The 26,123-nt window shown below is 39.7% G+C and overlaps 2 protein-coding genes and 1 long non-coding RNA gene across 5 annotated transcripts in view; 2 read left to right on the top strand and 1 right to left on the bottom strand.

The window, feature by feature from the left end:
* Positions 1-6,817, bottom strand: part of LOC145550228 (uncharacterized) — a 31,068-nt gene extending 24,251 nt beyond the window's left edge. The window contains exons 1-2 of one of the 2 annotated variants that reach the window (XR_014086141.1): positions 6,500-6,817; positions 2,556-2,713 (exon numbers count right to left, since the gene is read on the bottom strand). This is a non-coding gene — a long non-coding RNA (uncharacterized LOC145550228). The remainder of the gene's footprint in view (positions 1-2,555; positions 2,714-6,499) is intronic. The other variant, XR_014086142.1, reaches the window with a different exon arrangement.
* Positions 6,818-16,393: 9,576 nt separating this feature from the next.
* On the top strand, positions 16,394-19,390 carry myf6 (myogenic factor 6). Of its 2 annotated transcripts, none has more exons than XM_008400434.3 (3): positions 16,394-17,038; positions 17,287-17,380; positions 19,030-19,390. In XM_008400434.3, the coding sequence occupies exons 1-3, from the start codon at positions 16,520-16,522 to the stop codon at positions 19,137-19,139; spliced, it is 723 nt and encodes a 240-aa protein (XP_008398656.1). In that variant the 5' UTR covers positions 16,394-16,519; the 3' UTR covers positions 19,140-19,390. The 2 variants fall into 2 exon arrangements, with proteins under 2 accessions (XP_008398656.1, XP_008398657.1); XM_008400435.3 differs by having other exon boundaries at positions 16,400-17,038; positions 17,290-17,380.
* A 3,485-nt stretch (positions 19,391-22,875) lies between these two features.
* On the top strand, positions 22,876-25,195 carry myf5 (myogenic factor 5). The gene is made up of 3 exons (XM_008400433.2): positions 22,876-23,649; positions 24,422-24,494; positions 24,663-25,195. The coding sequence occupies exons 1-3, from the start codon at positions 23,197-23,199 to the stop codon at positions 24,857-24,859; spliced, it is 723 nt and encodes a 240-aa protein (XP_008398655.2). The 5' UTR covers positions 22,876-23,196; the 3' UTR covers positions 24,860-25,195.
* The last annotated feature ends 928 nt before the right edge of the window (positions 25,196-26,123 follow it).

Genomic DNA, 26,123 nt, shown 5'->3' with positions numbered 1-26,123 from the left:
ATGAAGGGATCAGTGGTTCGGATTTCATGCATGCCTGTAAAACAGCCGTATGCCTGCGAGTGATTCACGTAAGTCAGACAGCTCACACTTTATTACAAATTATAATTGGAATTTGGCAACTATGCTCTGAGCTCATCACTACTTGCTGTTATGCTTTCATTTAGAAACTGGGACTCATGAGGAAAGTGAATTTCCTTTGAGAGCCTAGAGGTGGATGATGGGATCGTGCCAGACTGGAAACAAGCAACAAGCAGCAGCAGCAGCAAATAAATGCCTGAAGGAGAGAGGAAGAAAATGCATCTGGCTGGTGTGTGAAGAAAGGGAACTGTATCTGTACTTCTTTGTGTGAAATTACATGCAGTCATTGCATCATTACACAATAGATAGTTACACATTTACATTGTTTCTGTGGTTGTGAAGGGATTTATTTTCTGACTAATTAGCATAAGTTTTATTGACTTATTTTCGTCCAAGCCAAGGATAGCTATAATCAATGAAATAAAGTAAATTAGATACATTAACGACAGCAAATAATCCAGAAACTTTGTTATTTAAGATGGCTTCATGTTTAAATAATAAAGCATATATGGAATTTGTCCAGATGGGTTTTTGTGTGTTCTACTGCTCTTCTATTTTTAGGAGTAAATACATAACTGTTTTACATAAATATGTCTTATCTATCAGTTATGAACTTTACTTCACAGTGAAGCAACATATATAAGGAAATGACACAACTTATACCATAAATTCTTTCGACATCTAGCCGCTAACACAAACACGTCCAAGAAAAAAAACATTTTGCCTTATTACTTCCCAGATCTTGACAGCTCTTCACTGTCATGCACTATCTCTTCTAGGCTGTCAGAAAGTTTAGCATGCAACTTTTCTGACAGCAGTGACAAGCAATCGGTCTAAAATCTTGCTTCCTTCTCTTTCAATAGAGAAAATGATATTCATTCTCCAGTGATAACTATTTATTCTACAAACTTCTCCCGCTAGGTCTTAAAGTTATTTTAAACACTGAAGATTAGCTATCTTAGCTTGATCAAGTCTTCTCAGAGCATTCTAGCTCCGTCTGTTTTAGGATATCAAAAAATAAACACACAAATAAGAGATATGAGAAAATAAATGTAAAAAAAATTATATTAATATTTGAGATCACTTCTGATAAAAAAAGAAATAAAAACCCCACCTAAAAAAAATCAGTGACTTATTTAAATAAAACTGACTTTTAAACTTAAAGTTAATCAAAGCAAAAACAAAAACAAAACAAAAAAAACTTAGTACTTCCCTGAGAAGGAAAAGTTTTCTGCTTGTATTGGTGTGTCAGTCTGAGTGAATTATGCTTCTGGTGGGACTAAGTAAGCATATTTTAATATATCAACTGATTTCATGTTGTTGGGATTTGCACACATGCCGTAAGATTGGAATGCTCCTGGGGAGATCTCTGCTGTGACATCTACCAACTCTGCTACCAAGTCGAGCCTCTTTTCTTATTCAAATCGCTACCTCTCCCCTGAGCCAGGAGGCTGTTTGTGAAAGCAGGTCTGTGGGGACCACATGGGGAGAAGGAATCAAGAAAAACATGTCCGACAGACACAACCAACAACCGCTGCCGTCGCCTTTCATCTTCCTCAGTTCGGGACAGAAAGAGTAGGTGGAGCAACAAGATCTGCTCTGGAAACAGCATGTTGTTAATTATTAAATCCTACGCTATGAATATAGTGATGGGAGAGCTCTGTTTTGCTAAGAGCTACCGCATGAGTAAGCAGGTCAATTCTAGACAGAGCAGAGCAGAGGGGAAATAAGGGGAATCACCAGAGGATGAGACAATTCCTCTCTATTGTTCATCATCCTTGTTTCCTTTCATTTGAGAGCCGTGAAGAAATGACTCAGAACTCAAACACGACCTCTAAGGGAAGTCACTCACAAAGAATGTCCAAATGAGCAAAAGGCTCTCTGTCATCGGTGCTGCTCTTGTAAAATAACATCTAAAATCCCCCAAAGTGGCGAACATAGAGATTAAGCTGCCATTTTTTACAGCTGACAGCAGAATCTGGTTTGTGGGAAACTGAAATACTGTCTAAAAGAAGTTTAAAGTTACAGTTTTGTTTGGGTAATCTGACTGGCAAGAGGGTGGTTAAGCCTTAATGAGTGGAGCGCTGCTCTGTGATAGGATTGGGCATGGTGATTAGTTAGGGGAGTCAGAGATGAACCCGGGGCAGCGCAAAGTTTCAGCTCCCTACTGCTGTAAACTGTGGGTGGTGAGGAGATAAAACACAAGGAACGCTCACAGCATTGTTTATGCTGCTTGTTTGTGGTCTGCATCCATGCAGGAGGGTGTGTGCGTGTGTTTGTGTGTGTATTAGGGGGGTGCAGTCCTTATGTCTCTGCAATGTAGCATAGGGCTGCTAAAACCTCCCACATTAAGATTGAGATGTTATAACTCAGCTTTGTTTAGTCAATATTTGCTGATACGTCTGTCTGCAGATACTGTGCATCTAAATCAATGGTTTATGGACCAAAATTAACTAAATGCATCAAAAAACATTTACCTGAAAATACACATCAGGGAAGATGAGTATCTTCTCCCAACTGGGGGTCCAGGACTGAGTATTGGGGGGTCCTGTCCCACCTGTTCGCCTGCCCCAAGCAGCCAGGGTCAGTCACCAGGGAGGTGGTCCATCCACACCACGAGCCCACCCTATCAAGGCTAAACAGTGTGAAACAACACATTAACTAGCGGCCTGTCCAAATGTCAGCCAGGACAAGTGCTTGCTTTAAAAACGACCACCACAGATCCATTTGTCTTGCTGTGTGGTCTTCACATAAACTTAAGTTAAGTTTTTTGTTGTTATTGTTGGATTGTTGCTAAAATCTGCAAAAAAAATACTCAACTGTCTAATTACACATAATTTGAATATGTAGGAATTGTGTTGGATGTCTGGAAGGAGAATGAACCAAAATAGCTTTTTAGGTCTCTGACATCTGCTCATAAATTTGCACCAAAACTCTTCTTATCTTGCTACAGTCTACCAATAAGCTTAGAAGTTGTTTTATTGCCAAATGAAGGAGAAACATGGCCAACAAGATGAGTTTTTCATAAAATAGTCATGTAAAAATCAGCCACATTCACAAGTTGTTTAGACATCGGGTTGAATATCCAGATGGTATCAAAGATTTAGTGGCATGACAGTAACAAACAATCTTGCACAATGTTTAAAATCACAAACAGAAAATCCATCTATGTCCCAAACAGTTCGACGGAAGGCTGTCGAGTTGTGAAGAACTAAAATAAAAGATGAGCTGAAAATTAACAGCTGTTCATGCCAAAACCGCATTTAAGAGATGTGTTTTGTTGTAGTTTTCATGATGTACAAATGAGCAAAACAAGAAACAAACAAGGTAAAAAAAAATGACACCAAAAGCATAGAATCACACAGGTTATGTTCTATCAACACAATACAATGCACACAAACAGAATGCACAAAATAAACGGCAGTAAATAGATGATTCTGTCTAAGAAAGAAGGACTGGGCCTGGCCATAGCTGCATTCTATGTAACACCTACCAAAATCTATCCACCGTAAGAGTAACAGTGATAGTAAATCCCTGTTTTAATATCATTAGCAAAATTTTCTACTTTTAGAAAATTAAGAGGAAATTGTTGTCCAAACATTTTACTATGATATCGGGTATAGGTCAGCATCATTCTTTTAAAAAATGAAAACATAAAAGGCATCTTTATATCCTAATTACGACATTATTTCTTACACAATACAATAACTAAGAGTGGAGGGTTTTGCCATTAGAGCATTGAACACATTTGTCTAATAATTACAGTACTGTAGACAATCTTTCCTCTAGTTTTATATATTTTAATAAGTTTGGTAGGTATAATCTTGCTTGCAGAAAACTGTAATTCTCTCCTCACTGTGAAATTATACTTATCAGAAATATCTGATATATTTAGAAAATATGAAGATTCCAATTTTGTGAACTGTGTGAGGACAAGAATCTCACTATTTTCTTTTACCTTCCTAAACTGTTAAGGAACTGTAGGGAAATATGTTTCTTATCAAATGGAGACAGTTTGAAGCAATGGGGAAAGAAAGTCAATTTAGGAACAGTCAACGTAATCAAACTCTACATTTCTTGCATTAGTGATACAATCCAAAAGGAATTGTGTTTAAGAGCAGTAATGAATGACGCAAATAAGTAAACTCAGTTGAAGTTGATATATTTTTTTCTGAACTGGTACACACACATCTTTGGCATTGGAAGTTCAGTTCTGCCGAGGATTAGCATCGCGACACTTTGGTGGTATTGTGCAACCCAAACCCTCACTACTGTTCCACACATAAATCTCACAGAGCGTGACTAACCCAGCGGTAACAAGATCTGGGGACTGGCGGTCCCCGTGGACCCCGGCCTGCATGTCAGTGTTTCAGACTGCTCTGCAGCAAAAAGCGGCCCCAGAACCTCCCCGGGCCCCCGGAGACCCTGTGAAACCAAACAGTGAGGTCAGCTCTGGGCTCCCATCTCACTGTGAGGATTACACAGTCTCATATGCACATACAAAGAGCTCAGACCACTGAGACTGAACTTGGATTAAGTCATTAAGAGCAACGATCCACTAAAACCGCAGCCCAGGGCTTTCTCTGGAAAAAAAATCTTTTTCTCACAGCATCTGATGTTCTGTTTGCATGCAGAGCAGATGAGCTTCTTTTAGTAAAAGACATTTTCTGGAGTCGTTATTTGATTTGTTGGGCTTCGTTTACTGTGAAACATCCCTCCTTGAGCACTTCCTACAGTAAAGCTTACACCGCCGCTCTTCTATCAATAATACTACATCCGTCTGACCATTTTCCTGTTTGCACCTGCATCACTTTTAAACACACAATGAAATTCAATCTCCAATAACTTCCACAACAGTAATACAAGATGTTTTATAGTATAAAACAGGTGGTGATGATCTTCATGCCCAGTGAAATGCATGACATTGGGCACGCTCTTCAAATTCTGACCACTTGTGCGTGTGTGCGTATCTTTTTGTTGCATTTTGTTCCAAACCTGAATGCAACCACAAAGATCCACCTCATGAAATAAAACGTTCAATTCACTGCCGTGTTCCTATAACTAGGATGATGCACATGTGCTTTGACAAAACTCTGCATGTGCTTGAGTCGATCTCCTGCAGATGCAGAACCGTCAATAGTCAATGAATTTCTTCTTTGTTTTGATTGTAACATTAGTCCAAAAAGTCAAAAAGGTTTTGGGTGTGGAGGCAAAACCTGTTGGGAATAATTCATGCGAGTGTCAAAAGTGAGAATCTCGGGATTTTCTTACGCGGCCACACACGTACGGATGGCCCACATTCTAGGGATCAATTTTAAATCCCATTTTATTTACTGCTTTCACACAAGGTCAAAGGATCGTAAATAACCAGGTCAAAGATTTGGGTTTATTTGACACAGATATTCTGAACCCATGTTTTTAGATATCTTAAATTATGTTGGTAACATTGATACATTTGCAAGAAGGATTGTATTCAGGTTAAATAATACAAAAGAAAAAGACCTTGCTAGAACAGATATACAAACAAAAACATAACTGGATGGAAATTAATTTTAATGATTTACTGTGTGGTTTGAACGCAAACAGACTTAGACCAGTAACTTCAGGCTGCCACGTTATTATTATTATTATTATTATTATTATTATTATTATTATTTATTGTCTATTGTGTTAGTAAATAAGTAGTTGAATTTTAGTTTTTGCTCAGCTCCTGGAGTTAATAAATAATCAACCACCTTCTCATTGTCAGGAATCACAATCCTCGATATTTATGCTCCTGTATTTTTATTGTTTGTAATTGTTTCCTTGCGTTGCACTGTCTGTTTGCTTCCTTGGTCCATGTCATGCATTAATCTTTTAAGTTCAATATTTTAATACGTTTCTCCATCTTCACAGAAGTTTTGATCATGCGTTCATTTAGAACTAATAATAATATTGACCCAATTTGCAAATACGTCACTTAATCATTCGAAGCGCCATGATGGAAGTTGGAAATGAGGATCGGGAGTATTGAACAGAACTTTCCAAAGTTGTTATTGCCAGTTTGTTCATGGCTTCTTCTTGTTCAAGGGAAGCTAATTTGTCTTTGAACGTAACACACCTGTTTGGGGCTCATGGACAGAAGCTTGAAACAGCTCCTGATAAAATTATCAGGAGTGTTTTTAGTGTTGATAAAATTATCGACTTTGCCTGAATTCACACCACATGATTTATATCACTGTCATAAACGGCGTCTCCTCTTAAACCGGACCTGCCTTAAAGAAGACGAGAAGCTAACCACTTTTTTTCCGTACATGCTAGGCTACATGATGATGGTTTCCATGGTTACTGACAGTTAGACGCGTACCTTCGCCATAATGCAATATTTGATATCTTTCTAATCATACTTACTTATAAAGTAAATTAACGTTAACCTTCTTACCTTGTAAAAAGTGTTCGCTGCAAATCCAGGGTTACACCGAGAGCTAACGGTCATTATCCAGCGCCATTGCATCTTTCCTCGTTAAAAGTTATACAATAAAATGGCAAGTTTGGTTTTCACCCTTGTTTGTTTGTTTGTGTAGTCGACCGCGCAGCACCCTGTGACAATTTTTACTGAAAATTAAACTAAATAAACGCGATATTAGGTGCGGGTTTTTTTTACTGGTTTTGCATTAGCTCATAGGTTGTTTTGACGTCTGTCATGGCGGAGCGGGCGGGGTTTTGAAGAGAGTGACGTCACCTGGAAAGGGTCAATACTGACTTGAAGACTTGACATTCTGATGGTAATAATATGGCATAAAGTGTGTAAAAACATCCTAGACCTTATCTAACATCCAGAGGTTTAAGTCCATTCAGAGTGAAACCCAACTGGAACTAACAGTTATTTGTCTTTTACTCTGAAAAGCCTCCAAAATCAGCGCTCCATCATTGTTGAGCTAGATAATGTTTTCATCGTCTGCTTCACCAATGCCTCAAACCTTATGTGCCACCGAGTTCAAATAATACTGTAGTTTATAACATGTCCATAACAAACCCAGCCTTTAGCAATTCAGTATATAGGGAGTGATTCTGAATCTTCTTACCCTAAGCCCACGAGGCTTCATGGCTATCATATTATTACCTCCACTCTGCACTTTCTGTGGCCTCATCTGTTGTTTTAATGATATACCCCCATAAAACCAATTCTACAGCGCAGCAGTGCCACTCTTCTCGCTCATCAACACGGACATTTATCAATATCCAGTTAGTTTCTCCTGGAGTTGGGTACTTTATCCCCCTCAAAACAAAGATCCCTTCTTGTTTTTGCAGTCTTTTTTTCAATGTAACAAAACTCGCTTTGTTCTAGGCTCAGACGCTTCAGGAAAAAATAATATTGGTGGATCATTGTCATGGGGGTTGCCATGGCTGCAGTCACACTTGCTGATGACCGGATTCATTTTGTATTATCGCTGGCGACATCCTCGACTCCCAAAGGCAGCGTGATGCTCTTGATAATGACGTTTCATCATATCATTTACAGGCTGCAACATCAAAGGCACGCTTTTCTTTTGATTTGGATTCGGCTTCCAATTTTTTGTGCATGTATCTTATAGCAAATGCCTCTCATGATATTTACCTTTTGAAAAAGTGCATTAATATAAGATGGATAGAGGCCCAGACGCAGTAAGAGCACTGGGGTCAATGCCTCACCTCACGGGTCTAGACAAAAGATCTACTATCATCTGTTGCTGGTTCAAGGCCGGTGACCTTTCTCAGTCCCCATCAGTGGCTTTGTCTGGCGGGCGCAGGAGTACAACACCAAACTGACCAAGTGGCAAGAGGCTAATCCATCACTCTCCCGAATGAGGACAGAATCAATCAGGAGTGGCCTTCAGATCACTCCAAACTAAATTACCATTGGATGTCAGGTGATAAGCTGCAAAGGGTCACTCTCGGTGTTTATTACAACTGAAGCAACGGCGGGACAGAAACGCGAACAGCTGGAAAAATCTGCCGACCCCTTAAGAGTGGCTTCAAAACAACCAAATACGGTTATTATTATTCTTTATGTCCATTTGCAGGAACAACCCTTTAAGCCACTCCATCACTACTGGGCCATTTGCAAGAGGGCTATTGACATTGCCTGACCAGCGTGCAACACAATCATCATGCCTCATAATGTAATGCTCTGAGGTCACGCAGAGTTTGCCAGTGATTGGGGAAGTTAGCGAGCTCTTTCCCTCGCTAATTGATGCACTTGAGCCGCTGTGCCTTTGAACAGAATCCTTGCTCCATCCGACAGAGAGAAGGCAGATGCCATCAGTCCCCCACCTCCTCCTCTTTAGCCTTTGAAACCCAAGCCTTCGGTCTAAACCACACAGCTCAGGGCACGAGTGAGAGGAGCCGTCTGTTAGCTTAGCTCAAGAGACAGTTTCTCTCTGATTTGCTTGACCACCATAGAGTCTGGACTGTGAGTTCGAGTAAGCCAAGCCAAAACAGATTAGAAGATGGTATCACGCAGGGAGTGAGACCTGTGATACTGTCTCCTAGTTCCTGCTGATCAAAAATGAGGAGTCATTGTTTGTTCAAGGCTTTAGCGATGTCTGGCTCTCCTCCATGCAGAACGACTGTCACAACAAGCAGGTGTTGCACAGAAATAAGGCGGTTTCAGGTAGTGTATGGAACAAAAGTAAGTTTTCTAAGTCTCCACCAAAGTGATCTACTGCTGATAACGAAATCCTCATTTTCAGGCAATGCCCAAAAATGCACCAGGAGCCCAAAGGGTTTTAAAGCGTTTTAAAAACATTACTGATAACCTTCTCTGCTAAAGGAAATGGCATATCCAGTTCATGATATTATCAAATCTCCTATTTCCTGCCACATAATTTCAAGCCGCTGTCTGTAAAAGGAGGGTTGTAGGTTAAGTAGTTGAGCTCTGTGGCAGAATGATTAATGAACAGAAACAGGGGATCGTTTTTGCTGATACCCCACCGCTGAACTACACCGAGCAAGGTATTCAACATTTTTGAGAAAATCAAAGCATGTCGTGCATTTAATTTTTTAGTAAAAGGCTGGAGATTGTAAATATTTATTATACCTCAACATTATCATTGTGTTTACAATGATTTGCATTCCAACGCTCTGATACATTTTGTTACATTACTAAAACAAAATTCAACATTTTTTATCTGAATTCATGTTACACACGCAAGGTATATATTTTTTAAAGTGTGAAGTGGAAGATAAATGAACAATTTGTCCAAATAAAAATCCAAATAGTGTATGTATTTGTGAATTGCTTGTAGATCCACCTTTTTCTGCAGTAACACTGCAAATCTGTTGGGGTAAATCTTTATCAATTTGGCTGTTTAAGTAATGTTACCCCAAAGAAATTCCTCACAAAACACCTGGATTTATATCAACAAACTTGGGCAACATTTACTAATGAGGTTAGATGTTTAACTTGAATTGCTATTACAATTTAGGGGTGTCAGAGTTGAGGAGATCATTATTTCCCATTAACAATTGTTGATTACATTAAATCCCAATAAAGTACATTAAAGTTTGTGTTGGTAATGTGACAAAAGCTGCATTTAAGGCTTTTTTCATTTTCCATTCAAAAACTTTCAGCTAACATGAGAGTGATTCTGTTAAAAACCCAGTTTTTCCAGCAAAAGTACAATGTGTTTATGGATTTACTGTGGATGAAAGACACATTTCTTTTTGCACTCCATTACCAAGCAGTTTGTATGTAAAAGTAAAAGTCGCTAAGTCAGAAAGTGAGCCTGAAAACAACACCTGCAACCCCACTTTAAATTTCAACACATGGTTTTTAGCCTTCTTGCGAGAAACAAAGAACCATCGGATGTGTCACAAACCAATGGCTTCACACGGCCATAAAAAGGGAACATCTGGTTAATATTATAAAATCAATTCCTTTGCAAAGAGTGAAAGATTCTGAAAATGTAAAAACTGTACAGTTATTAAATAAATGTTCACAAAATTTATAAACTGCTCTGTCTAGTTTAGAAGCTGTGCAAGTTTGCAAGCATAAAAGCAGTGTAAAGAAGGAAAATTACTGATAAAGATTTCTATGGTTCACTTATTAATTTTGCATCCTAAAGGCTAAGAAAAAAGGGAAATAAGAAAAATCTCATTTTCTTTTACATTCTGTTTTAAAACCACGTTTTTTTCTATGATTCATAACCGTATTGAGATATGATCCGCTTTCTGCAGGCCTCTCCTCACAGCCTGAATCCGAGGTCCGGTGACCCCGCAGGTCGTAAGGGTGTGATCTCAGGTGAAGTATTGTCATCAGGCCCATGACCAGAGTACTTAACCCCTGATTGGCTAATTCATATCCCAGGTGTGGAGCTGGGTTATATGCTGTGTGTCCGTCACGGTGCTCAGCGTTTCCTCTCCAGCGGCCCGGTGAGCCTGTCTGAGACAGGACATGCTGTTAGGACATGGAGGGGGGCGTGGGCGGGTGGAGGAGGCGTTTGAAACGGTAGAAAGTGAGGTGGGAGAACAGGGCGAAGGTTGGGGGGAGAAGAAGGGCCTGCTTGAGGTGGTCCTACAGTTCATGTTAATTATCAGTTCTTTCTGTGACCCCCATGTCAGCAGCAGCTCTAACTGGATCCTGCTTCTAACACCCCTCTGAGGGAGAAAAATCACATGGACGTGACATGTGCATGCAGAGCATAAGATGCTGGAGAACTTGATAGGCTTGGAGGTTTTGCATGAACCGTTGAGAAGTGTTAAAGAGAGTTGATAAAGGAACCCTGGCATCTGGCTGGCAGATACTAACATGATTTGTTCAACGTGGCAAAATTGTGCCATTGTCAACAGGTTCTTGCAAAATACTCTGAGAATGTAACTTAAATATTTTACGTAAAGTGAGATATTTTACATTAATTATGGTCAGCGTCATGTAAGATTTACATCCTGCATTAAATACTTGTTGTTCAGTGTTTTTATTCTATTTTTATTCCATTCACAACCGTTGTAATCTCAAGGCACTTTGCAAGACAAACAGATGCGATTCTGAAATGCATAATCAAATTAGTCAGATCAATCATATAGATTCCGATGCAGAGATTAAAATTAGATCCTGATGTCGAATTCAGTTTTTAATGCCAACTGCTAAAAAATAGATCCATTTTAGGAACTCCGTCTGTTCGCACTGAGCATAAAGTTGGCAACAGTAGAAAACAACAAGAAAATGTAATCTCAATGCATCGTCAAATCCCGGATGTGATTTGAATGCAGAACCTCAGTTTCAGGACAACAAACGAAGATGCAATCAAGTCCAATTTAAATCCACTTACATGTAATCCAGTCAAATTCTTTATAATTGAATACAAACAGAATTTAAAAAAATGAAAATACACAATTTAATTCAGTAAAGAATAAACTAATCTGAAGTAGCCAGCAGGTGCAGGATTTAAAACCATTTATATAATAGCAGTTGTTTTGCATTTTGTTATGAAAGGAAATTGTTAACTTAAATCTCTTTTAATCTTGAATTTCTCTGTTCGTGTCATACAAGCCCTGTGATGGACCTTCGACCTGTCCAACAGTCCGATGACAGCTGTAGCACCATGACAGCTGGGAAAGGCCTCAACAACCCCCTTTGACCCTGAACAAGGTAATTTTTGCGGAAAACAACTGTCATGTTGTCAGATTGCTTTAACCTGCCCAAATATTAGCAGACTAATGACCTTCTATGACCAGATTAACATTTTTTTCTCCAGATAACTGAATTATAAAAAGAAATCACCAACATGAATGCAATTTGTGTGGCTTTCTCTTAGGAAATCCAAGTTCACATAATAGATTTTTTCAATTCTTCTTTTCACCTTCCAGTCCAACAACCTCTAAACATACACCCACTGTTAGAATGGAATGATTCGGCATTAAACTTAGCCACATACTCCGAAAGACTTTTGTTTTTCTGCAGAAGTAGAAGGTTGAGGGATTCAAATATTCCTAAAATAAACTTTAAAACATGAGTGGAAAAATTTAGTAGACTATAACTCGTGAGATTCTAAAATGTGCTGACGTCTGGTTATTGGGAAAAATAACCACTTCATAGATAAAGCCAAACATTTAAAACTTGCTCTGTTATTTATAACTGCCTTTAGGTAATGATGTTAATTTATGCCGGATGCAGCTGGGAATACAGTCTCTGTGAAACTATTCAGCCAGATAATTACTGCTCTTATTGTTCAGTAGTTTTAGTTTATAAGTTGCTGCTGATGCTGCGTTAATGCAGAAGATTAATAGCTGCCGTGGCTAAAGTTCTTGCACTCGGTGGATCTGTAGGAATGGGAAGCTCCTGTTGCAACAATGGGTTTTGCAGATTGTTTAGGTAAAGCCCCCCATGAAAAGTGTCTTCCTGTGCACCTGTTAATTTGAGAAACAGAGATGTGGCAGTAAGCAAATGTCTTTATCCTTGGACAGAGCCAGGATAACTTTCTAAAACTTTGCCATTTCTTTTTTTCTTCTTCCTTTGCAAAATCTTTTTAAAAAAATTAATCTTTCTGTCCTGTGTTTTATGCTCCTTTTTTTAGAGTGACAATTTTATTTACTTTGGATGAGCGTAAACACCATGTTTCATATGGACATTTTAGATCCAGATACTGACTCGACTCCACTGTATTAGATTTTGCCCGTTCGCTGTAACGCAGAGGTGCCAGCTTTGTGCCTCACTGAACTCCAGACTGATTTACACTTTCTGCACTCCTCTCTGACTCCTTTTTCCAAAAGAAGCCGGATCCTCCAGTTTGAGTTTCTTCCCCAGATAACGCCATGATTCTTCCTGACAGCTGAAGCGTCAACCCCTTGGCACTGACGGTAAATTTATGATCAGGCTCAGGATGCACAGGATAGCCCTGGGGAGAGAATACACAGTCGTTGCACAGCAGGGACAAGACTCTATTAATCTCAAAGATGTGTTAAATTCGCCACAGGATGATAAAGGTCGATTTTGATCTCACATGAAACTTAATTTGAAACCATTTTCTATTTGTAATCCTCTTTATTCATCATCACTCCTTATTCGTTGTCATCTTAATTGCATGCAAGTGTTTTTTTTTTGGTTTTTTTTAGCAGGAAACTGAATAAGAAGCTGTGCTAGCAGTTGTTTACAGCAGCATAGAAGGTAGTAGTTCATTTTGACAAGACATAGATTTAAAATACTCTCTAAGAGAACTCTCTTATGTCGCTTGGCAAGCTCATAACATAAAATGCTTCATAAAAATTTATGCACTTCTGAATAATTCATACCTAAAACAAAAAATCCACTGCATTTACCATTTATGATATAGTGTACATTCCAAAACGTTCAATACTTTTTGAGTAGGTGCAGAGGTTTTGAATAATTGTATCTGTATGTAAAATGTGTGCACTATCAGTAATTGTGTAAAAATAAGACAGTTTTATGTGCAGATATTTATTTATCCAGGTAAAATGTCTCAATGAGGTTAAAACTCTTAACACACAGCAGTTCAGTTCCAGTATGTTGTTGATTAATTGTATCCTCTGCATTTAAATATGATGCAGTGTTGTGAGGTTTATCGGGGCGAACATTAACTGACATTAATTTCTCTACCAACGTTGCTTTAAAATGTCCTTGACAAAATCTACGCCTCGTCAAAACAACCAATTCCCACAACTGGCAGTGCAGGTTCCCCAAAATATGCGAACAATGAGACCTTGCTGGGTTGTTACTCTAACATTTGTCTCAAAACATGTCAAAATGTTTCTTACGTAAATAGATTCAAAAGCACAAAGATATATGCATAATTCATAATTGATAACTCTGAATAATGATCACTGGTTTCCTGGAACGATAACCACAAGTTACTCCAAAAACAAAAAAATTAGATGTGACTGGGACTGCTCAGAGTCTCTCACATTAAAGTGCTGTTAACATTTGATTCATTCAGAAACTTCCTCCTGGGGATCCCATGTTTGAGGCTCTCAGTCCACTTAAACAGCCTCTTCTTTCAAAAGCTGTTGCCCGATCTTGTTTTATTTCAATGCATAGGGTCATGCAGCTGCACAGAAGCAGGGATCCCTCACATTCCTGTCTGTGAAGTTTCCAATTGTAGCCCTTTAAGGTTGCAACAAATACGCCACAGGCAATACATCACCTTCTCAGAGGCTTTTATGTTCTTCTCTGATCTAAAATGAATCAGGCAAGTTTCTATTTATAATGTCCTATGCACACATTTCACAAAGCTGTTTTGACACTGCAGATTCCTGTCTATATTTACCAGGAAGTTTTGTTGGAAATTAATTTCTGATTGGTTTAAATGCCTTTTTCCTCAAGAGAAAATATTTAGTAGAATAAATTAAGATTTCTAAATTTGCCAAATATTCTAATACCATCCTGAAATGTACTGGGTCTCAGAATTTGTTAAAGTGCTTCCTAATAAGTAGTAGGAATAATGCCACGATTAATCCAGGATGTTAAGAATCTGTCTGACTAATATTTAATCTTATAAAATAACAATACTGTTTTAGGCACTATAATAAATTATCGTAACTATGCTTGAAACCCAGTTACCTACATTTAAATAAATAGGAAAAATATGTCATCACTGATCGAAATTGTATTTTTGTAGTTAAAGATCCTTTGTGAAACCTTGGAAAACTACCAGGTGTTTTACCACAGCATCAAGTCAAAGACAAAAAACTCACAATAGAAAGTGTGAAAATCTTTGTGGGTTTTTTTTGTTTTCATTTGCGTTTTGATCATTTCCTTGTTCTTTTATATTCAATAGATCTTGCCATCTTTGGCAAGACACCTTTATTGTTAGAAAGGTGAGGTCATATTAGTTTATTTCTTTGTGTTTAGCTTTTGGTTTGTTCTTGTGTTCTGTTCTGTGTTAGTTTTAAATTCGGCTCCCTTTGTGATAATTAGTCTTCCGCTCTCCGTTTTCCTGCTTTCCTTCTGCCACAGCTTTTCCACATCTCCTCTGTAATTTCTCCATACTGTTCACTGTTAAAGAAATCTGTTTTTAGACACAGTCAGTGTCTGCATTTGGGTCCTTCCCTTCCTACATCATGACAGAAGGTGAAAACCAATGGAAGTGGACTGTATCCATTTATATCTTTGTCTTTGACATCAGAGGTAATTCTTTCCATTTTTCCCTCCATGTCAGCCAGCCCTTTGGTGTCCAAATATAACCTTAACAAAGATGTTGAAAGTCAGGCATGTTTGGCCAGTATCCTATGAATGAATTAATCATTTCAGCACTTTTCATAGACATAACATAACCATGAAAGTAAAAAAAAAAAGCACCCAAAAAACATAAAGGACATAAAAAGCTACGAAATCACATGGAAAGTATCCATAAAGAATGAGTAATGTGTAATCTTCACAGCAAATGCCTGGTTAAAATATGCAAATTCAACAGTTTTTAATTAATCCAATGTTTCATCTTTGGAGACAAGTTGTTCCAGGCTTGGGCCCATAATCTAAAAGGCTAGAGTTCCCTCTGTACTCAGGTTTGTGTGGGGAATGACTAATACGTTTTGAGTTTGAGAAAGAGATCAGAAAAAAGCAAACAAAAAAAGAAGCTTAGCCTGATATCCATGCTTCAGCTGGACTGTTAGCTACTTGAAGTAATTATTCTTGAAACATGAGTTATACGAGATTGATGAGTTTGGATGTTTGGGTTTTTTTATAGTTCGGTGAAAAAAAAAAACTTCTGTGTATCAAATGATACAGTGAGGCTGAGAGGAACGATTCTCAGCATGGGCAGCCATAACAAAACCATTGTGCCTTTGATGGAGAGGTCAATGCTGTGGCTGAAAGTCAGTTTGAAAAGAATGGAAGCAAATAAAAATTCGACTCAGCCTTCTGTTGGATTTTAATAAAATTTCACAAACGAATAGCAGCTTTACAGGTTTCTGAAAACTATGTTTTCTGCCCTTCTTATAAAAGGACACTTTAATTTGATCATTCCTTCCTCTTATCCCTGATCTATATCACTGTGAAGTGGTCCAGCTGGCTTTTAACATCCAGTTAATTTGCATTATTGCAAAAGAAGTGGAAATATTGTTAATTCATACAAAGAAAGATATGATTTACGCCCATTTTTTAAAACATGGCAACGCCTTAGCTGCGCCTATAAAGTACAATTGAAAAGAGAAACAGATTTCTTGTTTCCCTTTTAGACATTAAATAACATCGTAATGCAGCCATTTTGTTCAGATGTATTTAGTTATAGCACCTGTCATGAAATTTGAGGTGACTCTTTAATAGCTTCTGAATGCCTCAACGTATTTATTCCCAACACAAAGTCAGTGTGCAGCAGAGACCCATTCAAAACTTATATGCTTGTTGCAGTGTGGCAGCCAGTGTTGGATAGAGTTTCACATTCTATATATAAGTCTGTTGACTGTGTCCCCGCTGCTCTATTTAAATGCCAGAGTTCCACTGTCAAAACGGAGAGAAGGACGCAACAATATGATGGACCTTTTTGAGACCAGCACTTATCTTTTCAGTGATTTGCGTTACTTGGAGGAAGCGGATCATGGATCTTTACAACACATAGACATCGCAGGGGTCTCTCCTCTGTACTCCAACAGCAATGACAGCCCGCTGTCCCCAGGCCAGGATAATGTCCCGTCGGAGACAGGGGGGGAAAGCAGCGGAGAGGAGCATGTGCTTGCCCCTCCGGGTCTCCAGTCACACTGCGAGGGCCAGTGCCTCATGTGGGCCTGCAAGATCTGCAAGAGAAAGTCGGCACCGACAGACAGACGCAAGGCCGCCACGCTCCGGGAGAGGAGAAGGCTGAAGAAGATCAACGAAGCTTTCGACGCGCTAAAGAAGAAGACCGTGGCCAATCCCAACCAGAGACTACCCAAGGTGGAGATTTTACGCAGCGCCATAAGTTACATTGAAAGGCTACAGGACCTGTTGCAGACTCTGGATGAGCAGGAGAAAATTCAAAACGGAACTTCCTTGAACACCAAAGAGCTTAATGTAAGCTTTTACTGATTCACTCTCCTCAGAGGAAATTCCTCCTGGCGTCCAGTTGATGTTCTAAATCTGTTCCAACGTGTGCCTGGGGAACGAAATGACTTTCAAATGACATCAAAGTCCATACTTGAACTTTAAATGGATTTTTGCCCGTTTTGTTACAGTGTATTGTTTATTTTATATGAGCTTGTCACGAACATTTAGAAATTCCAGATTTGTAGGATGAGTAAAATCTTTCTGTCTTGCTTCAGCAGCTTGCCAGCGATGAGTACCAATGGAAGAAGTCCTCTGAGACCTGGCGGACCTCTGCTGATCATTCCAATGCAGCAATGAACCAGAGAGAAGGTACATCTGTCAGCAATTTCTTGCAATTAGCAGTTAACAAACTGAGTATTGCCACAACTGGCAAAGTGCAGATTCTCATTTCTTCCAGGCTGGGCAAAGGTAACCGCAGTGACCATTTGCAGGCCAAACGACAAAAGCAGATTTTATTCAGAAGTGTCGTAAGGCAGTTTGAGCTGATGCAAACCCAATTATCAACAATTCTCATAGTTTCATTTTTGAGCGGATGATGCTACTTCACTTTTTGCAAGTGACACAAATTGTTTAGCGAAGTTGCGTCATTGTTGCCTTTCCCAAGAATTGAATTTTTCTCTTTGAAAATGTTGACTGTCAGTGGGATTTGCAAGAGATATTGATCTGGACATTTAGACTTTGCTGTTTTCTTTACATCGTTTAATATTCTTTCATTGACCACAAAAAAAACAAACACTTAAATCTGACATGTTCCTCCAGAAAGTTAGTTCTCCTCCTTCGTGCTTCACACTTATTATCGATGCTAGTTCCTCTCACAAGCCCATTAGCATTAATTATGATATTAAAGTCGGAAATGTCTTTGTTAGTGTTTAGTGGACCAAATCCTCCTTAGATTGGGATCACATTTGTGGACCTGCACCTAATGTTTTGTCATGGTGCCAAGGTTTTTTGTCTCTAAGCATCTTACAGGAGCAGATGAGTGTACAACTTCCTATATTTTAAAGTTTTGAGGACAATGAACCATGTTCCACTGTTATAGCGTGGGCTCACACTGATAGGACGTTTATGACTTTAAGTTGTTCAACATCTCAGGTATTTGGTAAAACAATCTCGCTCTCGGTCATCCTCTGGTATGTTAATTTCTCTCTTTTTCTTATAACATACCTCAGATTTTTCAGTTTGCTGTAGATAGACACAGGTTTGTGGTAATGTATTCACAGAAATCACAATGCTTACAAAAGATCAATGTTTATGGGCCGAAAGGAAGAAGAGCTATGTCCTGCTCTGCTCTACTTATATAAATGAATATATATTTCATTAAACACTGGCTGCATCAAAATATGTATTATGGGCCTCATTTTTAATGTGTTTGGTCTAAATTTGGACAGAACATGAAAGCTAAAAGCTACTTTTACTGTAGTTATCTTGTCTAAATAATTCTGTCAATAGAGGTTTTGCATCCAGGACAATTACACAAATAGACGCACAATGTGCAGTGCTCCCAGTGTTGATCATGGTAAAGACAGAAGCAAAGAGTACATATAAATCAATTGTTCAACCATTTGTGCAAATTAATTAGAAGTTAATGGTCCATGTTGAAGCGGTATTTGTGCACACTGATTGATTGACTTCACTGTCAAACAAGCTTTGGTTGACATTTTGTCTTTTGACAGCAAATGCATTTTGGTGCACCAGGCATTGTTGCTTTTGTTTAGAGTTACTGAGCAGGTTTTACTACACTTACTCTGCCCTCCACAAACATTAGAGATGTCTGTAAAAGCCGAACAATCAGATGTTGTTGTTGTGGACATTAATGTTGGATTTTTGTACATTTTTCCTGACTTGGTGGTTAAAAATTATTTAATTTTATGACTTTTTGTACACCATACAAGCATATTACCCTGGTTTCATATGTCTTCTGATTAAAACACTAATAATACACTTTTCTTTGCTTTCAGTGACCAGCGAGTCTTCTGCGTCCTCCAGCCTCCTGCGTCTGTCCTCAATTGTGGACAGCATCACAAATGATGAGAAACTCAACTTTTCCGCTGCACCCTCAGAAAACTGAAACAGTCTGAAAAGATTTTAGTTTTATTTAAAATTTCCAATGTTTTTCTTTAATTTGTCTGGTTGTGATGCATAATTTTGGCTTTTTCTCACTTGAACCAGGAGGACAAAAATTTGTACATATTTTATATTGACGTGATTTATGAATGTATTTATTTTGCTTTCAAAGCTTAACAGATTGTTAAAACTTTGCATTTTATTTGAAAATTTGTACACACAGCTGACCTATAATAAATCACTTACTCTGTTGTACGGTTGTTTGTACAGTTTTTCAGGTTTCAACTGCATGCTGACGACGGCCCCATTGATGTTTTGTCTTACAAAAATTGGTAAAATCTTTGAAAAACAAAAACATTCTTTGTTAATTTTTCAATTTGCATCATGCCAGTATTTGTCACTTAGTTGCTTATAAGGATAAGCAAACACAAGTAGTAAAAAACTTAGCACTCACACCAGCGTTCATGGCTGTTAGAAGTCCATAAAAACTGTCGAAACCGCTGTGGAGCGGTTCGCTGCCAGAGTGCTTGTCTTTGTTCACCAGCAGACCTGATCCCACTGCAGTAATCTGAGTCTCCTCCAAACACTGCGTGCCTCCACGCTCCTCCCCTATCACATGTTGGGAACATGGAAACTTGGGCTCCAAGCACGAGTGCAAACCCCAGTGGGTTAATACAGTTATTTTAGCCGTTAGGTCTTAATTCATCATCACTCGAGTCTTTGTCACATGACAAAGCGCTTACATGAAATGCGTGGCTCAACGCCAGTGGCTTGGAAATCCAATCGGTCCTGTTTGTCATGTATTGACGTGACAGAGAAGGGGACGGGGTTTGACGCTTGATGTCGTGTTGCACGATGGCTCGCTCTGATCTCTGCAGACGGCTCACCGTGCTCGTTGACCTTTGGGACTCAGGCAGATAAAGCCTCATGCAAAATGTCACAGCTGCTCACCAGGTTTAAGGACAGAAGACCAAGCAATAACATCAACTCGGTAAAGAAAATAGCTAGGTAGAACATGAAGAAATGTTACTCCAGGTTTCAGCTTACAGGAAGTTTCTTCAAATAATGCTTACATTTGAAGGTCATTTCCTCTGTAGAGATCTGTGTGTGCTGAGCAACTGCTTGAGGATGTTACAGACTCTCACCAAGACTTTTTAGAGAGTCATTCGGAACAGTTAATGTGAAATTTTGATTATTATTATTAATTTCCACTTGCAAAAAGTGACTCTGACTCAACGAATTACACTCCTATTAATATGTTTAGCTCAATTTTTTACATTTTAAAACTGAATCCAGTCTTAGTACCAACTTGAATTTGATAGATAATCTGCAGAAGAAGCTGCAGATTGTGATAATAGCAGGGATGCCACTTTACTAATGCTTACAATTATTTCTTATAGAATATTAAAAAGGTATAAATAGATTTTATTTTTAATAAAATGTATATAAAAATATCATTGGCATTTTCTATCAAAAACAATGTGTTTGGTTGAATATCTGAACGGCACAAAAATATTTATTTAGCGTATTTTGTACCCAAATCTGACAGGGGTGTGAATAAATTTAGGCTTAAATTTCTCTTTCGTTTAATTTCCACCTAAAATGAACAAATTGTCAGCCTGAACTGCGCCGCTTCGGGTAATTGTACCGCTGACAGCTCGTAAGGATACAATGCGGATATTTCTCACAATGTGCCAAAACGTTTGGCAAGCCCTGTTCTCTGGGAACCGCTCACACCTAAGAAAACACGCAGGACTCTCAGCCCCTGAACTGCAGTCAGAGTTTGTCCGAGGGGCCACAGCTGAAGAAGACATCGGCCCTGCCGCAGCTTGTTTAGATGCTCAGAGGATCAAAGGCGGCTTTAGAGGCTGAGAACGACGTCGTCAATGAGAAAACCTGCCTAATTGAGCCCCGGAGGTTGATTGGCGCAGCACATGGCGCAGTTTTTGGATGCAGAGAGGGAGATTATACTGGCGCGCTGTGCCCGGTGATGTGATCTCCGTCCCAGACTGGTCTCTTGGGAACTTTCTGGGGTTTCTTTTCTGTTGTTCTCAAGGGTCAAAGGCAGAGTTAAGTGAGGGGCAGGGGGTGATCTTTTACGTCCCACCTCCTCCACGTCTGATAACCCTATTTCCTCCAAACGGCTCCGTGATCTGAATGAATTTATGGCTTGGCGTTATCGCAGCATATTTTTTCAGAATGAGTACAAAAACATTAACACTTTTTTAAAAATTAAAATTTGTATTAATCTGCTGTTATATTTAAATATTATTTTTCTGCATATTTATGAATTAAGGAGCTTAATGCATGTTGAAAAACAAAGTGAAATATATAAAAAAAAATCTCTCAGGATTTATTTTTCACTCAGTATGAAGCAAAAGAAATGAAAAAAACTGACAAAATAACATTTTGAGTGGCAACACCATTTGTTTGGCAGTGAGCAGAGAGAAGTGCTGCCAAACCCTGCAAATCTGAGCGCTTCTCATGGCAAGATGTTGAAGGAAAGTTCGGGCAACTCGGAGCGCTCAGCTTCCAGGTTTGATCCCCCTCCTCATCCCCCTGTTATAGCATTCCACCTTTCATCAGCTCTGACTTTTAAAACACTGCCTTCACAGACTAATGACAATTATATGGTGTCATCAGCAACACACAAATCCCAGCAAGGTCAGGCAGGAGAAAGGCCGGCCATAGTTTTCTGTGCTTTGTCTAAGTGCAGATATGAAAAAGAACAACACAACTCACACAGATATTCACAGCTAAAAGATTCCATAAGGAAGCTAAAGTTAGGAATTACAATAATAAGCAAAGCATTTATATGATTTTGGAGAACATTACAGCATCTGTTTAAGTATAAACTGTTTATTTTCTGCAAAAAAACAACTAGAAACCTAATTATTGCCGACATTAGTGAGGATCACTCAGTAAACTAAGGGTTCTTTTCTCTGCATGCACCTCCAATATAAGATCAGACTAATGATAATTATTTAAGGTTTTTTTTTTTTACTGAAAACTACAGAGCGGAGAAGCAAAGGAGCTCAGAAGTGTACACACCTTTTTATTTACTCTGTTATGTAAATTGCAGTATGGTCGACAATGGCCACATTTAGTTAAGCAGAATCTTTCAACAAATTAAAGAAAAAGTACAGAATCCAAGTGCAAACCTTGAACTGAATTGCCAAGATTTCCAACCAATAACAGCTCTGCGTTTAAAGCCTGTTAAGCTGTTGGTCGTCCACTTGAATAAAAACGATTGCACCGTCTTGGCCATCTGTTCGGTGCTGTAATGTGGCGCTTAACCTACGTCATTACCTTTTAATGGTTAAAATTTGGTCCACGGAGCTGAGGTACACAGCGGTGTCATTAGTTTTAATGAGCTTTGGCAAACAGGGGTCAGCGCTCTCTTGCAGCACCTTAAATGATGAGATTGGGCATTTAGACGGTTTGCCACTGTTTTGTGAATTAGCTGGGGCTTGAAATGTTACACCTTCCTTTGCAGCTGGGCTGCATCTGCAACGCTGTGGTCTCCACGGTAACAACTGGCTGGAAGAGGTCGCCCTGCTTTGCTGCACACTTTGGCCAAACAGATTGAGCCCTCGGTTGTTTTGCTAGCAAAGTGTAGCTGTAAGGTACAACATGGGGCTACTTACAGATTAGCTAAATCACATAAAGCCAAAAGACTGTTTGGAAAAAAAGCAGACCAAGCGGCAGATGGAGTTTGAAACACCTTGGAAAGCTGCATGCCCAGCGTTCATCGTGAAAATGGGGATGAGTGGGAAAACACCAGTAGGTGCAGATGTGGGAAACTCTGCAGGGTACTGGGGGGTGAGGTGGTGGTAGGGATGAGGCAGGGAGGGAACTGAACAAACTCCAGCCTGCCTTCTGGCTGGGCCAATGGGCCATGGTAATTAGATCTGACCAATGTAGGCCCTGGGCTTTAGCCCAGGGGCATATAAGGGGGGTCTGGGGCAACAGACCCCTCATATCACTCAGAGGTCTCCTCTCTTTCACCCAGCAACTTTATCCTCCTTCGTTCTATCCTGACGCCTTTTCTCTACCAAGCCATGGACGTCTTCTCCCCATCCCAGCTCTACTACGACAGAGCTTGTGCTTCCTCTCCAGACAGCCTGGAGTTTGGCACCAGCATGGAGCTCACGGGCTCCGAGGAGGACGAGCACGTCCGAGTGCCCGGTGCCCCTCACCAGCCCGGACATTGCCTCCAGTGGGCCTGCAAGGCCTGCAAACGCAAATCCAGCTTTGTGGACCGCCGGCGGGCCGCCACCATGCGGGAGCGCCGACGGCTGAAGAAAGTGAACCACGCTTTTGAGGCTTTGAGGCGCTGCACCTCGGCCAACCCCAGCCAGCGCCTGCCCAAGGTGGAGATCCTGCGCAACGCCATCCAGTACATTGAGAGCCTGCAGGAACTGCTGCGGGAGCAGGTGGAGAGCTTTTACGGCCTACCTGGAGAGAGCAGCTCCGAGCCAGGCAGCCCACTGTCCAGCTGCTCTGACAGCATGGTAAGACCACTTGCCAATATGTTTATTGGGTTTACTTGTGGCTATAAAACCAATTCAGTTAAGAACAAGCAGTGCACGATAATTATGATGCTGCAGCAGATTTGCAAGATCTCATTATCCAGATTGTTTATAAACCTACTGCCTCAATTTTTAGGATTTGTCTTTTTTGCAGGTTGTAGTGTTATAATACAACACCTACTCTACAGCCTTTGCTCTGTCTTCGTTGAGTTTCCATTGTCCATTCTTTTCAATTCTTTTAACACTAAGTCTGACCATGTATCAGATTATTAAAAATAACCCAGTGGACTAATGGCTTTCCCACCACCAAACACTTTATGGCCCCAATAAACCCAACTAAATCCACCTTACTTTAGTCTGGCAGCAGAACCCGGGCGCTTTCCCCCGCATTCCATCCTGACTGCATGTATCTGCACCACTGCCAGGATTTTCTGCAGATTTACTCGGAGAAAGTGTCATCTTGCACAAACCGGTGTTGCTTCCACTGATACAATCGATTCGCCACGCTCCAGGCTGGGCAGGGAGGGGGAGTGCGCCCCGGCCACTTTGACTTCAAGGTGGACATGAAATAAAGAAGCCCCAATAATGCTGGAGTTTAGGATTTATTAGCCCGTCCAGAATATGATAAAGGACACTGGCTGTTTTTGTACTTGCTTGGCCTGGTCCTACTCAGGATTCCTGGATGCAACCGTACATGACGTCAGTCTGTTTTAAGAGATATTTGTTGGGTCAACTTGATTTCTTGTTCTCACAGGCTGGAAGCAACAGTCCAGTGTGGCAACACCTGAATGCAAACTACCGTAATGGCTTTTCATTTGCAAAGAACGGTAAGACCGTATTATTAATTGGAAATTGCATGGAGATTGTTTATTTAAATGTAGCATAGGAATAATTTTTACTTTATTGTAAAGGTTAGATGTTTCTTTTGCAACCTGCTAAAATGACCTCTTAGTTAAGACATAACTAAGTTTGTGTCGTTTTTTTGTCTTTTTCAGAGTGTTTGGATGACAAAGCCCTCGGCGCCTCCAGTTTGGAGTGTCTGTCCAGCATCGTGGACCGCCTGTCTTCGGCAGAGTCCGGCTGTGGACCGGCCTCTCTGAGGGACCTGCCCACCTTCTCGCCCGGCAGCTCCGAGTCCCAGCCCTGCACACCAGAGAGCCCGGGCTCCAGGCCCGTCTACCACGTCCTGTGAAGGAAAACCCACGCTTTGATGTGGATAGATTGCCGCGGGGGCACGACAGTTTCTTCAGACACCAGCTGCTCTTGCGACAAAGTGATAGTAAGAAGAAGTTTTTCGTGCAAAGCGGACAAGGACAGCAAAGTCCGAGGAGCCGTGGCAAATATCTTTCATTCTTTACATGAGATTTTGTAAATATGTAATATAACGCCAATTTATTCTACATGAGCTATAATACCCAATGTGACATATTTAATGTAATGATGCATTATTCAGTTTTAAAATATTTAAAGTGTTATGTTTTTTTCAGTCCATGTTGTTGTGTTTATTAAACTTTATGTTTAAACGTTCTGAGGGCTTTAAGTTTTCTATGGCTTATGAATTATTCAAGTTCAGCAGAGTTTCCAGAAAGGCAGAAGCACATTTGTAGTTTTCATCTTTATATTTGTGTGATTACCACTCCCCATTTAGTCTGTTTGCAAATGTATTTTCCAGTTCTCATTACAGAAAATTTAAAATGCTCACTTAGAATAACAGATTCCTTTGAGTTCTTGGTGCTGTGGCAAAACTGACAGAGTTAAACACAGAGTTTGTCCGTGATAGTCTCGCCTCTCTACAGCTAACAAGCCTTCAGGATCACATTTGAGGTCAGCTGACATCATTTGTTATTTTGTGCTGCTGCAATCACTCATGTGGCTTTTTGTTTGTGAATTATCTTAAAATCTATGTACTCATTCCAGAAAAATAAGAAAAATGCCCCTCGCAATGTAATCAAGGAAACAAATGGAAGTATCTCACTACTTTTAAGGCGCTGGTGTGGTTTTCTACACTCTGTGTACCTGTTTGCTCTCTCTAACCAAATGTAAGTCATCATTAGCGCCCCTCATTATACCACCAGCACTAGTGTGGAGAACAGATGGCCTCGGATGGTACTTATCGGGTGACTTAAGGAGGGGGTGGTCAGGTCTTATTGGGCTGCAAGTAAGCTGTGTGTGTGTGTGTGTGTGTGTGTGTGTGTGTGTGTGTGTGCGTGTGTGTGTGTGTGTGTGTGTGTGTGTGTGTGTTTTTGTTTTTTTTTATGCACCACTGGTAAATTAAAAAATAAAACTTTTGGTTCCCTAAATGTGCTTTTTGCTACTTTTCATTTTCTGATCTGATATTAAAAAACAAGTAGACTAGAGATTTAAGTTACTTGAAGAAATGAAATAATTAAAATATATATCAAAGTAAGTCTGACTTGATTACATTGATCATAATATTAACAACAATAATGATCAAG

The sequence above is a fragment of the Poecilia reticulata genome, chromosome 23 (assembly GCF_904066995.2).
Source record: "Poecilia reticulata chromosome 23, P_reticulata-male-v2, whole genome shotgun sequence".
NCBI classification, from domain to species: domain Eukaryota; kingdom Metazoa; phylum Chordata; class Actinopteri; order Cyprinodontiformes; family Poeciliidae; genus Poecilia; species Poecilia reticulata.
The sequence above is the reverse complement of the archived record's forward strand: the minus strand, read 5'-3'. Positions and strand labels throughout refer to the sequence as shown.